The 15,634-nt window shown below is 49.2% G+C and overlaps 1 protein-coding gene across 1 annotated transcript; it reads left to right on the top strand.

The window, feature by feature from the left end:
* The first annotated feature begins 7,318 nt into the window (after positions 1 to 7,318).
* LOC118245016 (galactosylgalactosylxylosylprotein 3-beta-glucuronosyltransferase 1-like) lies at positions 7,319 to 15,097 on the top strand. The gene is made up of 5 exons (XM_035540564.1): positions 7,319 to 7,430; positions 7,657 to 8,195; positions 9,472 to 9,768; positions 10,276 to 10,383; positions 15,007 to 15,097. Exons 1-4 carry the CDS (start codon positions 7,319 to 7,321, stop codon positions 10,360 to 10,362), a joined length of 1,035 nt encoding a protein of 344 aa, XP_035396457.1. The 3' UTR covers positions 10,363 to 10,383; positions 15,007 to 15,097.
* The last annotated feature ends 537 nt before the right edge of the window (positions 15,098 to 15,634 follow it).

The following is a 15,634-nucleotide window of genomic DNA, read 5'->3' on the forward strand; positions in this document are numbered from 1 at the left end:
GTAGGGAAAGCTCTAGATGAAATGCACAGACACTTTGGAACAATTCAGCATTGTTTTTGCTTCCTTAGAATTATTTTGCCTCCTTGGAAAAAAAGAAAGCTTTTTCTTTTCCTTTCTTTTTTGACAATGTAGATACGGGGCTGATTGTCACTGATACTTTGGGGTGGTTATTCTATAACAGTCGTCGTTGCCTATAAAGGACCTCACTTCTGCCAGTGCTTGGCAGCAGGGGAGAGAAGTCGTAGTTTAAATAAGCCCCCGAGCTCCTTTCGAGAAAGGATAACTCCAGGCAGATAGGTCTCTCCGGAGAGAGCTGGCTTTCTCAGGAGACATCTGGTCCCTCCTGCTTCTGTTTGGGCCCAGGCTGCCAATCTTTCCCTGGGTATTTCTGGCACCCCTGGATTACAGTTCTGGTTGGGAACAGGCGGTACAGATGCAGGGAAATAAGAACTGGGTCAAGGGCTGCGTCGCTGCGAGTCCCAGCCCACCCTCGCTGATGCTCAGGGAAGGCAGCTACAGGTCAGACGGGTCAGTCGTGAAGGACGTTTGGGTCCATGCTGATTAAAAATAACCTATTTTAGACCTCCTTTCTCAGGCTCTGCATAACTGGCCTTCGCAGACAAGTTCAAGGTCTAGTCTATATCTGAACTGGGTTATCTCCGTTCCCGCTGATAGCCCAGATAGTGCCTGCATACCCTTGATCTACCTGGGGACAGCAGGCTGAGCTGTCTCAAAAGTGTTGGCTCCTGTGGGACCTCTCCAGCAGATCTAATTAGCTTCTTCAACATTTTTTTTTTCGTTTTCTGCTTTTTTTAACTTTGGAACAAAACCCAGCATAAAGTGTGACCATCCCTGGTTCTGCGCTGCTTAGGCACAACCTGGGATAAGGATGATTGTGCTCTGTGCTCTCAGGAACCGCGCCATGCCGACGTGCCCACAGACCTGACGGGTCCAAGGTTGGAGGAAGATGCTTGACTTGGGTTCATACAGGTGTAGGAGGGCTGGGGTAGCACACTGCAAGCTCCCCAAGGACGAAAATCCTGTATTCTGGGCTTCCTCAAAGGCTGGATTCTGGGCTGAAGGAACTGCAGTCCCATATGGCGAAGAGATTGGAGCTGGCAAGGATGGGATGCAGGCTTTGTGCTATATCCGAGGAAGAAGCGGGGGCTTGGGGAGCACGGCTGCCTCACTCGGAGTGACTCACTTCCCAGGGAAGTTGTCCCCATGGGAGCCCACGTGCCGAGCGACAGCCTGTAGATGGGCTCAAGCCTTGAAACCCCACAGCTGCTGGTAGCCCCACTCTTCCTGTCTTGGGGAAGGACCGGGCCATCCTTCCCTATATTGTTTTGTTATTTGTGGTTCTCTGGGTTTTGTCTCTCCCTTGTTTTTGTCTCTTTGCTTTTCAGTCCCCCAGTTCCCATTCTGTTCCCACAAGAAGTACTGCTGGGTGCGAGCCCTCGGGTGCTGTCCTTCACATCTAGTCTGCCCTTTCTGTCCGGCATCAGCACCATGCCTGGGGCCCTGTCTGAGGGCCAGAGGAGTCCCGCTGCTGAGCAATGTCCTCTCGTGGCTATGTTTGCACAGTAATTACCCCTGCTTATCCCAGAGCAATAACCCATTCCACCCACCTCAGTGCTTCCTCGTATCCGTCCTCCCACTTTATTGTGCACATCTGTAGCAGGCAGGAGGCTGCCCGGTGAGAGGAAGCGCTGCAGCATCCTGGCTTGTCTCGATTTGAAACAGCATTGAAGTTTCGGCTGAAGGCTCTGGTGGGCCCGAGGGAGTGGGGGAGAGGGGACAGCGGCTTCCTGTGGATTTCAGCAAAGCAGAGACAGAGCCGCTGCTGATCACCACAAATACCGGTGCTGCCATGAATTATGCATTCCTTGTTTAAAGAGAGGTCGCTCTCATCAATAATTGAAAGCTCCCTACTCTGCCTTCAGCATTGCATCTCCCACACCAGGAGTTAGGGAACTCATGAAATCTGCATGGACTTCCTCAAGGTGGCTAGGGGCTGATGGAGAGAGGCAACAAAAGGCAGGCAAAACAAACCCCAAACCCTACTGACAGTTTTGGTGCATGAATTTAGGAGTCATCTGTACCCTGCTGGCAACACTGCTCTGACTCTGCCCCTCTCCTTTCCCCACATCCCCTTCCTCCTCTCTCCTCTCCTCCCAAGGTATGCAGGGAAGGCTGCAAACACTGCTCAAACCAAGACCAGGGGCATTTCTTGGCTCCCTCAGCTGCAATTTGTTTGCTTTGGGCGCTTGCCTAGAAAAGTCCCTAGAACGGATGGCGGGATGTCCCTGGGGGACGGTTTGAACTGTGAAACTTGTTCCTCTGGGAAAATAATGATCTTTAGAGCCTGTCTCTCGGATTGCAGACACACAGTCCTGGGGCTGGGGTTGGTCCAGCATTCAGGGTCTGTGTGCCTGGGTCAAACAGATCGGCTGCCCTGAACCAGAGGCTGCAAAGTTTGTCTTTCTTGCAGAGCAAACTCTTTGAAAGGTGTCGTTCTCGTGCTGAGTCAGGCAGGTGGAGAGCAGAACTGAAATCTCAAAACAGAAGTACCAAACTCCATGTGGTCCTAGCATACAGAGGGATCGGTCACACGTGATGCTCCGAGCCTCAGCTGGATCGTGCTTCTCTTCAGCATCAGTCTGGGGTATCCAAGCTGGGGCTGGGCTCTTCTTCTGTGTGCTTCTCCCATTCCCTTCTCTCAAATCCTTTCAGATTAATTCCACCAGCACACGGGCTTAAACGGAGGCTGGATGCTGTTGTGTCCCGGGAATTGAGAAGTCTGACAAAGCAGCATGAGCCGAGAGTAGCACAAGAAACATTTTGTCCCTATCGTGCTCGGCTTTGTACTCTGTGTGTGTGTGTGTGCTTATTTTTTAATAGAGAACAAAAGATTGATGGATGAAATTAAGAAGAGGGATGTGTAATTGGAAAACAGCTCAAGAAGGCTACAGGCAGCATATTGAAGGCATCCATCAAACATCCAGCTAATGTTGTTAAGGGTGCGTAACACAAACGAGGGCTGCAGGAGACACTAGTTAAAAAGAAGAGGGAGGAGAAAGGGGAATAGGCAGGACAGGGGAAATAGCAAGGGAGGAGAAGAGCCCGCAAGAGAGAGTACAATCAATAATATTTGTATTGCAAGTGCATCCAAAGGCTCCTGTTGGGATCAGTGCAGGACTGTACAAGCACATTAAGAGACAGTCCCTGCCCTCTACAGCTTAAACCCAGGAATTACGGGATGATTGCTGGAGATTGGTTTAGATGATCACAAAAAATTTCTTGTGATCTTGGATCTCTTTTAATAGGATCTGCTCTGAATGGGTTTAAATGCAGAGGGAAAGTAGCTGCTTGTGCCAAGAACACGCGCAGTAATGCTTGCCAGCCAGGCATGCAATTAATCTGAGCCACTTAGGGGACTTTGTTTTTAATTATAAAATGTAGGTAAAAATATGTGCAGTAAACCTCTGCAAGCCCCACTGGGGCCATCAGCAAGCTACCCAGAGGCATTGACACGTGACTTGGTTTTGATGCTGTGTTTTCAAGAGGCTGGGCTGATGCCTTAATGGACCACTTTGTGGGAAATATTTCATGTGGAGTGGACATTAAGAAAATGCTAAGGGTATTTGTGTGGGGAAGGAGGAAGGATGAAGGCTAAAACCATCATTAGGGCAGGGCATTCCTGTAGTCCTGGAAACAGGGAAGAAGAAAAACTCTTAAAGACTGAGAAAAGAAAGGTGAAAAAGTATAAAGGAACGGAGAAGAGCACAAGCGTGATGGATGCAGGGGCAGCAGTGGGGGAGAGAAGGTAAGGTTTTAAAGAGAAAACATCATATCCCAAGGCAGATTTTCTGAAAACAGGATTAAAGTCAGACCCCTCTGTGAGGTTGGCAAGTGACCCGGTGCTTTATACGAGGCTTAACTTCTTCAGCATTGCACGCTGCAGAAAAGCAATAGTGAGAAGGTACACACAGAAATAAATGAGCAAAGAGCACACACAGGGGAGTTGCACGCACAGGCAGCATCTCTGCTTGTTTGCAGCATTCAGGAAGCATGAACAGGGCTGCCTGTGAGGAGGAGGAGAAAGAACTAGAAAGGGAATTCGTTCAAGCTCTGATCCCCGCTCCTCCGTGCTCTCTTGGTAACACAGCTGCCATCGCCGCCTCCTCGCCTTCCCTCCAGAAGCGACCCAAGTTTGCGGCAGTGACATGCCCGCTGTGGAGAAGCTGTGCCTGTATAATTAAGGCCTTTTATTAACGGGAAGAAACACTGGCTGCCTGACTCTAGCGCAGAGCCGTTTGTAATTGCAGGCATCTCAGGGGAAGCAAGGAGCTGCCATGACCTCAAGCCAGAGCCCGGGTGGACGGACCTAGGTGTCTGCTGCCGTTATGAGGTAGCGCAGGAGCTCTGCTTTAGGGCCTGGATTTCTCTGATGTCTCTGTCTGTCCTCGTGGCCCCAGGTGACAGGAAGCTTTGCTCTGTGCTGCTGCTCTGGTAAGAGAGGGGATTTCCTTGGGGGGAGAGCAGCCCCACTGTGGGTAACACCATCTTGTAGCTTACCAAGCACCCACACCTTCAGCACTGATGCTTGAAGGAGACTCTTGTACCTGCCCTGGGCCCAGCCATCAGAAAGCAGCAAAATTAAGCAGAGACAGCTGCACAAGGCTTCAACAAACCACTCCTGTGCACCCCCAGCCACACCGGTTCCTTGGCCCATTTCTTGGTCAGTTTTCCATAGCTTGAAAGTGGAGGAAGAGCCACCATGGTGTGCCCTGCGTGCGGGGTAAGGAGCATTCAAGATTGTCACCCTGAATGGTTAGTTTGAGGAGGCAGGTTCTGTACTGTGATTGCTCCAGCTCAGTACCATTGGTGTCTAATAAGGAATAAGCTCATGTTGAGGCAGTTTCTTTACTGGGGCACGTGAGTATGGCTACCTGTATGTACTTGCCTGCCAGAAGACCTGCTGAGGCATACGAGGCTTCTGTCAGATTTAGCTGAAGTAGGTTTGATAGTTGTTGGTGGTAGAGCACTGATGAGCCCTGTGACTGCATGATCCTTGCTTTAGCAGGAGACCAAGGCAAAATGTCAGGAAAAAAAATAAGAAAGGGCCCAAGAAGATCCCAGAGGGTGAGTTTAGAATAACTTCCCCTGATGTCTTCTGGGACTACCATGTGGCTGCTGTCACTCCCAAGCAGAGCCCTTTCGGACCAGTAGCAATGTTTCTTCACGTATGATTCTCTAAGGCTGAAGCAGGGCAATTCTTCCCCTTTGGACAGAAGAGGAGCTGCTGGGCCCAGATCCTGGGCAAGGAGAGTTTCCTTTGCATTCAGTGCGCCTGTGTCCCTTTGAAGAGCTTGGGTTTAGATGGCCAGCCCCCAGTACACCTTGGAAAGACATTGCAGGGCAGGAATTTAGAGCCAACCAGCTTGAACCCCCTTTCCTTCCTTTATATCAGTGTGACGCTGTAGCCTCCTTCCCTCAAATTGCTTTCAGCCTAGGAGAGCGAGAGGGCCCGGACAGGCTGTGCCATACAGTAACTCTCCAGTTCCCAGGGGATGTGACTGCAGTTTTCCAACAGAAATCTCTCTGCAGGAGGTTAATGGATGTTTTATGCTCCCTTTAGCCTCCCAGTGAGCATCTCTGTGGTAGGGAGGAAATCTACCAGGAGAAGTATTTGGCATCAAAAAGGAATCCCAGAGGAAGCAGATTGCAGATGTTACCAGGAGGGAGAGGGAATAAAATCTAGCAATGGCACGTCTCTCAAACATCAGGCATCCTGCTGTAGAGAGAACAGAAAGTCCTTAGGTGGCAACAGGTAACTTTGCTTTGTGTTTTTCAGTGTTTCTGCAGTGTATCCCTCCTTCTGAAACACTGCTTTTATTGTTGGTGTGTGGTAACAGTATTGGGAGATTTCATACGGATACAGGGACCAAAGCAGAAGCTGGAAGTTGGAGGAAAATGTTCCTGACTGTGCCAGAGCCATACAGAAGGCACCATATGCACTAGGCAAGCCCATTTAATGCTGGACTTCCCAAAGTTATCCCTGGGATCTCATGCCCATATGACCATACGCAGGCTATTAAGGGTCTTTCAAAGAGGTGAGCCAGGACTGGCATCTCATCACACCCTGACTTTACACAGAGCTGAGTTATGTCCCCGAACAAGGAGTCTGCAGTAGACTTCCACGTCCTTCGGTCTGTGTTTTCCAAACTGATCATTAATGTTGGATGCTTTGTTGAAGGCATGTCTACCTCGAGCAGCCAAGGGTCTAATTTCCTGGCAGACTGACTGCTCTTAGTCATGTTGACTTAGTGGGTGCCCAACAATTGTGGACAATGAAGCATGGGACTAATGTAGCTTGGACCATCTGTAAATAAGCCATCCCTTGTTGGTTATTCCTGATAATTTTGTCCTGAATTTCTCTTTATTTTCCTTTAGTTCCTCTCACCTATTAGAGGGAGTTTTAAAAATAAATGTTAGCTGTTATGATTTCTCAGATGTCTTAGTCATGTACATTAGAGAAATACTAAGAAAGAAATTATTCTGTGATTTAGACTAAATTCTGCAGTGGCCAAAAACAGCAAACCAGGGGTAGGAAGGGATGTGGAATAATTAAACTTGCAGCAAGCATCACCAGCACTGTGGAATGACCGAGGCAGGGACTTTATTGGAAAACTTAGTGGGTGATAATGTGCATCACTGATCACAACGATGAATCTGCATAAGGAGGATGAATTAAAACTGCAGGGCTGAAAGAGATGCTGGGCATCTTGACATTTTCTGTTTTTCCTGCTTATGCAGGAACCCAAATCTTGCATGTAGTTTAAAAAAAAGAAATCTTCAAAACAAGCTCAGGTCAGGAATGAATACTGCTCCTCTGAAAAGGGAGCAGGTAACAGTCCTCTCTGGGCTTGTATTCTGCAAGGTTTCTGACAAGATTCTGCCAACCCGAAGTCAAGGTCAGTGGGTTCATTGTGGGGCAGCGGGAAGTTCTTTACAGCAACAAAAATAGATAAAAGCTTCTGCTCAATAGCACAGGAATTGGCCAGGGCAGCTGGATAATGGTTCAGGCCTGCAACGTTAATGGGTCTCCTTGTAAACTTACACTTAGCCAAACGCTTTGCTGGATCAGGGCCCGACATTTATCATGCCTCCTGCCAAGCAAACCAAACTTAAGTCTATTAGTTTGGCCTGTAGACTTAAGCATCCCAGTGTTTTTTGACAGATAATTAAGAGGTCTTACTCTTTTCTCTGTTCTGAAAGGTAGAGAGATGCCTGGGCATTGGGAGTTCTCTGCAGCATGCTGAGGAGACGTAACCTTCTTACCACGCTCCTGATCGCCTTGCCATGGGCTCTTCTCCTAACCTTGTGGCACCAATACCCAACCACCCGCTACCTCAGCCTGCTGAGAAGTAAGTGCAAAAGCTCTGCTGTGACCGTGCTTGTGGTTGTGATGAGTGTGATGACTTCTCCTAAGTGTGTTAAATATGCACCTTCGGCTGGCTTCAGGGAGAGGAGGCTGATATGCTGAACATTGACTCCAGAAATATAGGTCCCCAGCATCCCCTGGAGAGGAGGCAGCTCAGCAGTGGTTAACTCTCTAATTTCTTTCTTCTTCCTTCCTTCCTTTTGTCCCAGAAGAGACAGATGAGAACGCGACCTCTAAAGCTCTCCTCAATGGTACCTCTGCGCTGAGAGAAGAAGGCCTCCCATCATGCATTCGGCAGCAGCAGAGCATAAGGGCAACACCTAAAGTCATCCAGAATTATGTGTACTCCAGGCCCCCTCCGTGGTCAGACACCCTGCCCACCATCTTCGTCATCACCCCTACCTACACACGGCCAGTGCAGAAAGCTGAGCTGACCCGACTGGCCAACACCTTCCTGCACGTGCAGAACCTGCACTGGGTGGTGGTGGAGGACTCGCCCCGGAGGACCAACCTGGTGTCCAACCTGCTGGAGAAGGCAGGCCTCAACTTCACCCACCTCAATGTGGAGACGCCCAAGAGTCTGAAGCTGGGGCTGTCCTGGATCCCATCCCACACCCCACGGGGGACACTGCAGAGGAACCTGGGGCTGCACTGGCTGAGGGACAGCTTCAGCAACACCGCACCGCCAGAAGGGGTAGTGTATTTTGCCGACGATGATAACACTTACAGCCTGGAGCTGTTTGAAGAGGTAAGAGCTGTAAAATTACATGGGACAGAAATAAAAATGGATTTAGCCGGGTCTCCTGTGTGGACTGTAAGCATTAAATGGGAGAAGAGGGCTGTGGCATGCTGCCTGGAGCCCTCATCTCCCTGCACTCAGTGGCAGCTGGGTATAGGGCAGACACAAGCCTACAGCTATGCAACCCAGAAGCCATTCTCTAAAGGGATGAAAAAGCAAAAAGCACATCTGCTGCGGTGTGGGCTGCAGATGTGAATAGCCATTCACACAGCATTACACCAACTACTGCCTCCTGGGTTTGTTTTCAGAGGGATCAGAGAATACGTACCCCAGAATATACACCTCTTCTCAAAGAGATCTGATGATTTAAATAAGCACTGATGATAAACTTCTGGTAAAGCATGAATCAGTTCTCTTGGAGGGGTGTGATGAGTAGGGGATATTAGAAAAGCTGACTGACTTTCTAATCCACTTTTTCTCCTTTCCTGCCCTTCCGTACTCCGAGTTGCAGCCACCACAGCAGATCTGTGCCCCTGGGATCACAGAAGCTTGTCCAGAGTTCGGATGGAAACCTGGCTTTTGTGAGATGCCAAGTCTATTGAAAACTCACAAAAAATGATTATTCAGTAAACTCCCTTGTCACCAATTTAAGCCAAACTGTTACGCACCAGTCAGAATGCCATGTTACGCATCAGAACACATTTCCAGTTTTCAGAATTTTTTAGCTCTCTGTTAAGCTCATCCTTTCTTATTTCTTTCCAGGTCCTTTGTGGCAATTTCAGTAAAACCACACTCTTTTAGGAAGTAACCACAGATGGAAGAATGGGGGTGGGGGAAAGCTGCAGTAAGAGAGGACAGAGATCCAGCAGTCAGGGAGGGAGATGACTTGAATGAGGGTAAAGTTGGAGTGAGTGGAGTTGATAATATATGGAGGTAGAGTCCTAGTAGAAGTTGTATTTGTCATTTACAAAAAAAATGATCAAAGTTCAGATGAGATCAGAAAGGTTTTCCCTTTTCTGAGGGACTGAACGTGGGCACTGAGAAGCAGTGAGTTCGGTGTATAATGAAGGAAGTGCTAGAGCAGAGCCTCGTGGCTTTGCAGGCTGTAGCTCTTCAAACAGCAGCACAGGAGAACAAGATCTTGTGCTGCCTGGAGCTATGCAATTGTGTAGGAAGTCAATGGGGGAGGACAGGTGCCAAAGAAAACAGAGGATGGTGTGCTAATGGGCCGGGACAGGCATCGCAGGGTTGCGTTCTCACAACACTGTTTCCTTCTGGCACACAGATGCGCTACACAAGGAGGGTGTCAGTCTGGCCCGTGGCTTTCGTTGGGGGGCTACGGTACGAATCCCCAAAAGTGAGCCCAGCAGGGAAGGTGGTGGGGTGGAAAACCGTCTTTGACCCTAACCGGCCCTTTGCTATTGACATGGCTGGATTTGCCATCAGCATCAAGCTGATCTTGGAGAAGCCTCAAGCCAGTTTCAAGCTGGAGGGAGTTAAAGGAGGCTACCAGGAAACCAGTCTGCTGAAGGATTTAGTGACTATGGACGGGCTGGAGCCCAAAGCAGCCAACTGCACAAAGGTGAGCATCACAAGAGACCTGGAAGATACATCCCCTTTGCTAAATCCTGGCCTCTTTCATGGCCTCCTGCCATGCCCCATCCATCTTCTACTGTGCCTTTTCTGTGCCAGCACACCTCAGCTCTGAACGGTGCCAAGGCAGGCGGGCAGAGCCTGCCAAATGCTTTACAGATGAGAAGCTCAGCGAGCGCTGAGGAACAGTTAGTGCTGTGCACTCTAACTGTGTTAATAAAAAGCCTCAGCCATACAATTCGTGCCCAGATTACTTCTCTAAAACCCAGAACTGGCAGAGGGTTGAGTGGGGTGTCAGTCCAAAATGATCTCTCCTCCTCATCACTGTTTCATGCTCCTGTGAATCCTCCCCAGGCTCTGTCTTAAGTCCTTTAAACCACAAGCGTCCAACAGCTGTGAGCCCTGGGTTGCTCAGGATCCTCCCCCCTGATGGATGCATTGCTCTTGGCATTTGCAAGGCATCCAGAGCCCCTGAACTCTTTGTGATTGCCTCTAGGTGTTGGTCTGGCACACGAGAACGGAGAGGCCGACTCTGGTTAACGAAGGCAAGCGTGGATTTACAGACCCCAGAGTAGAGGTGTAGGCAGAGAGCCAGCTCCCCGATGTGAGTACCCTTCTCTTTATCGTTTTTAACAGGGCAAATAGTCTGTATGTCTTTCCTTATTTTTACTATTATTTCCTCAAAGACAGCATAGATGATAGTCCCAGTAACTCCCTTATCATGTCACCGTTTGCACAAGATCCTCATCTTTACTCACTGTCTGCATGCTGTACTCATTCAAGCCTCCTTGCAGTCCCCACAGAAGCTTTGCCTGCATAGGAGCAGAGAGAAAAATGGCAGAAGAATCTCATGGTTTCACTCAGTAATGACAAGCCAAATTCTTTCCTCCCTGATTTCTGCCAGGTCCATACTCCCTTCAGTGGGGGATTTGTTCTACAGCACGTGAAATGAGATAACTGTTCTGCAGATGACTTTTTCCCCCGATGGCCCCACCACCTCCACCTTCACTTTTATCTTGTGTGAACAATCGTGGTGTGGGTGCTGCAGGGAAAGGTTGATGGGACACTCAGACTGTCTGAAAACAGGAACCAGCAAAGGGCAACCTACACAGACTCTCACAAAGTCTGAGGGACTCAGTACCAACATTACCTGAGCTAGGAATATGTCTGCTGCTGAGGAGAAATGCTGAAGGCACTAGAAGCTCCTGCGTGGTCCACAGAGCAAAGTTAAGCAGGAGGATGAGGGATTATGGCAACCACCATAGGTGAGGGCAGGAATGTATGAGTTCAATGATATCTTCTTAGAAATAGAGAATGATGAACAGGCTTCAGAGGAGCCATGTCCTCCTCTGTCAGCTGCTACGCTCTTTGATCTCATTGTCTGCCCATGGCAGATTCCTAACCCAAAAGTCACAAAAACAACAACAACAAAAAAATAAAGGTATCCAACTCAGGAGTACCCAGCTCTTCCTGGAATGACTCATACTTGTGGCAGGAAGCAGGATGCTGAATGATTTACTCCTACTTTGGAAGATATTCTACGGTTGCTTTCAGTCCTGACCCCAATATTCAGCTCAGCCCTACCAGGGGAAACAAAACTGACAGCTGTTATACAGGCAGTCATGAGCGTTTCAGCTTCTGCACTGATCTGGTATGAGCACTGCTTGTAGCTGCATACAGCGTTTCCACATCATCCCGTCATCTCTGAGTGACAGCCATACAAAGCGCAAAGCAATCCCAGCACCTGCACATCCAGCAGCAGATGCAGATGTGGGAGTCAGCTGCCTAAACGTAGACACCTGGTGCCACCACGGGGATCCTGCCTGGCCCTCCTGTAGGGCACAAACCCCATCGTATCTGCCAGCTTTTCATGAATATTTCAGATACCTTGGCAAATGTAAGATGATGCTAGACCTATGTGTAGGCAGCAGCACCTCTCTTAACCTGCATTTGTGTGCAATCTTCTAGCGGTAATGGGTTCATTTTACATACCCAGCCATGCTGGGTCTGCAGTAGACTAAAGCTACAGTTGCCTAAACTCAGCTCATAAATACTCAGACTCCAGCTAACTGGTATGGGGTATCACTTCTCTGCCTTCAAGCCAGAGTCTCTGCTGGGCCAGCTTTGTAGATTTTGGAGGAGCTTTTCCACTTGCATTAGCAAGGAATTTGACCCAAATCCTTTCTGCACCATCATCTGCCCTTTGGGGCAGCTGCTTTGACCCAAGTGTGCAGGTAGCATCCACCCCAGGAGACACCTCCAAAGGCTTTGGGTGTGAATGTGCTGCCTTGAGAAGCTTAGTGGATTGAGCTGAGTGGATTCAGCTCAAACAAAATCATCAGATTCCACACCCACACCCCCTGTAAAGTTTTAAATTGACATGTCTGCTGACAGCTATGTTGAGTTTTGGAGGTTCTTACTATTGAGGTTGTTGAGCTTCAGAACCTTGACAGACGTGATCTAGATGAGCCAGCGCTGAGGGATTAAAAAAAAAAAAGAGATAAAATTCATCCCCTGAGGATGTTCTGTTCTTAGACACAATAGGGAGAGTGTTTCTGTATTCCCCTCCTGGGAACTTGTCCTTGTTAAGGATTAGATGAGGCCAGTCAAGTTCCAGACCTCCCAGAGACCTCTTTCCCCTTTAATGCCTGTGGACATGAGGCAGGCAGACGTTATTTGATGTGGGTTTTGATGCTCTGCTAATCTCCAGTTAGCCCACTTACATGGCATGTGTGCCTGCTCTCTGGATTGCCACAGATGCAGTGTGATGGGACCTGCTGATGACATAAACTGCAAAGATCAGGCTTCAGTGGGTATTGCATGAATAGCAGTTATTTTATCCCAGCTGGAGTCCACTTTCTTCCTCGCCTATGTTCCCACCACTCCTAGCTGTGTCTAGATGAACCATGGCAGCGTTTGTGAGTCTAGGGAAGAGAACTCCATTAGGGCAGGTCTATCAAGGGGGGACAATAAGGCATGTGGCACAGTTTGTCTTTTCATAAGGCAACAATACGAAAAAGAAGAGTTCAACATTTATTTTTTAAAAGTGCTTTTCTGCTCTAAAAATTCTGCTTTTTTTCTGCCCTGAGAACCATTAGGGAGGATCTGAAATGTGTTGGGACTGAGGATCATGGGTGAGATCCAAAAACTCTCACAGCATGCATCCCTGCAGACTGCGTATTGAAACTGAAGTCCCTAGAAACGCAGACTCTGGCTTCTGAGAGCAGGAGGTGGGAATTAATTTCTCTCAGTATTTTTTCTTTGTTAAAGCCCTGAAAACTATCACTCAAGACTGGTGTTATAAAACCTACTTATTCTTATTGCTAACATGCATTTACAGGCACCAGAATGAGAAGAACTCAGTTTAGCATAGGACTCCTGCTGCCTTGTGGTATTTGGAAATAGGGAATTAGGGAAAGAAGTTCACCTGCATTTCAGAGCTTCCAGAGAGAGATCCTCAGATCTCATCCTCTTTCTCTTTGCTTTAAAAAAAAATACTGGGGGGAAAAATCCTTCAAAAACTTTTGCTAATTCATAAATAAAACATCCCCCCCCACTAGGACTCTGCAGTGCAGATAGAACAAGCGGCACCCCCGCCATATCTGCAGCCTGAAGCTATAAGTAGAAGGGCCGGAGGGCAGACCCGGGGAACTATAGGCCTGTCAGTTTGACCTCAGTGCCAGGAAAGCTCATGGAGCAGATTATCTTGAGTGTCATCATGCAGCACTTGAAGGGCAACCAGGCAATCAGGCCCAGTCAGCATGGGTTTATGAAGGGCAGGTCCTGCTTGACGAACCTGATCTCCTTCTATGACAAAGTGACGCGCTTGGTGGATGAGGGAAAGGCTGTGGATGTGGTTTACCTTGACCTCAGTAAGGCTTTTGACACCGTTCCCCACAACATTCTCCTCAAGAAACTGGCTGCTCGGGGCTTGGACTGGCATACGCTTCGCTGGGTTAGAAACTGGCTGGATGGCCGGGCCCAGAGAGTTGTGGTGAATGGAGTCAAATCTGGTTGGAGGCTGGTCACAAGTGGTGTCCCCCAGGGCTCGGTACTGGGGCCGGTCCTCTTTAATATCTTTATCGATGATCTGGATGAAGGCGTCCAGTGCACCCTCAGTAAGTTTGCAGATGACACCAAGCTAAGTGCGTGTGTCGATCTGCTCGAGGGCAGGAAGGCTCTGCAGGAGGATCTGGATAGGCTGGAGCGATGGGCTGAGGTCAACTGTATGAAGTTCAACAAGGCCAAGTGCCGGGTCCTGCACCTGGGGCGCAACAACCCCAAGCAGAGCTACAGGCTGGGAGATGAGTGGTTGGAAAGCTGCCTGGCAGAGAAGGACCTGGGAGCATTGGTTGATAGTCGGCTGAATATGAGCCAGCAGTGTGCTCAGGTGGCCAAGAAGGCCAACAGCATCCTGGCCTGTATAAGAAGCAGCGTGGCCAGCAGGTCTAGGGAAGTGATTGTCCCCCTGTACTCGGCTCTGGTGAGGCCGCACCTTGAGTACTGTGTTCAGTTTTGGGCCCCTCGCTACAGGAAGGACATGGACGTGCTCGAGTGAGTCCAGAGAAGGGCGACCAAGCTGGTGAGGGGTCTGGAGAACAAGTCTTACGAGGAGCGGCTGAGGGAGCTGGGCTTGTTCAGCCTGGAGAAGAGGAGGCTCAGGGGCGACCTTATCGCTCTCTACAGTTACCTTAAAGGAGGCTGTAGTGAGGTGGGGGTTGGTCTGTTCTCCCACGTGCCTGGTGACAGGACGAGGGGGAATGGGCGAAAGTTGCGACAGGGGAGTTTTAGGTTGGATATTAGGAAGTACTTCTTTACCGAAAGGGTTATTAAGCATTGGAACGGGCTGCCCAGGGAGGTGGTGGAGTCACCATCCCTGGAGGTCTTTAAAAGACGTTTAGATGTAGAGCTTAGCGATATGGTTTAGTGGAGTACTTAGTGTTAGGTCGGAGGTTGGACTCGATGATCTTGAGGTCTCTTCCAACCTAGAAATCTGTGTCTGTGTCTGACTCTGCAGTGCAGATAGAACAAGCGGCACCCCCGCCATATCTGCAGCCTGAAGCTATAAGTAGTGTGGTTGAGAAAAAAAATGGTTGGTGATACCTGCCTAGTGTTTACCTGTGCCAGGGGACTGCTCTTTTGGAAACGCCTCTCCTGCCCTGATCTACTGGATGTGGTGCTGAGACCTCTATCTTTTTCTAACCTCATCTTGTATTTGTTTTGACAGAGGCAGCGGGCAGCGATCGCTCCTGAAGTTTGTCAGCAACCACAGCAGTGGCACACGCTGCCTGCTCTGCCCAGCGCTCAGCTCCACCACCAGAGGATGATAAACACCCCAGAAAACGCAGCCACGTCAATCAGCTCCCACTGCCCAAAAGGTGGTAATGAGCAGGGACAGAGCTGATGTGGTGCCCTGTGATCCTGCAGCTCTTCACTTTTGACTTCATGCTCTGGCTCCCGTTCCCTGTCTGGGAGAGGAGTGCCTCCCTTCCCTCGTGGGCTTTGTGTTTTTAACCATTCATTAAACAGGAAATTTATTAGATGCGATCTCCATTCTCTGCTGTGCCAGCAAAGAGGCTGAAATCCAGGATGGGAGCAGGTGCCTTTGAAGATTTCTCATGGCGTATTGTGAAACCTGAGCTTCGGTACAGCAGTTGTGAGCTGCGGTGTTTTAAGGACAGGAGTTGTTACAAAAGCACAAATGTGAATCTGTTGCCCTGAGGTATGCTTGAAGAACAGTTTAAAAGCAAAGCTAGCCTGAGAGAGGCCCTCCCTCTGAAGGATACACTCAGATATGTGCACAGATTAGCCGTCAGTACTGGGGAGGGAGCTGTGCTGAAGCACCTTGTTTTGGG

This window comes from Cygnus atratus, chromosome 1, assembly GCF_013377495.2.
Source record: "Cygnus atratus isolate AKBS03 ecotype Queensland, Australia chromosome 1, CAtr_DNAZoo_HiC_assembly, whole genome shotgun sequence".
NCBI classification, from domain to species: Eukaryota; Metazoa; Chordata; class Aves; order Anseriformes; family Anatidae; genus Cygnus; species Cygnus atratus.

Coding starts and splice junctions, on each gene's coding strand:
- LOC118245016 (XM_035540564.1), top strand. CDS start 7,319: ATGCTGAGGAGACGTAACCTTCTTACCACGCTCCTGATCGCCTTGCCA. Junction 7,431..7,656: donor CTACCTCAGCCTGCTGAGAA/GTAAGTGCAAAA, acceptor CTTTTGTCCCAG/AAGAGACAGATGAGAACGCG. Junction 9,769..10,275: donor AAGCAGCCAACTGCACAAAG/GTGAGCATCACA, acceptor GATTGCCTCTAG/GTGTTGGTCTGGCACACGAG.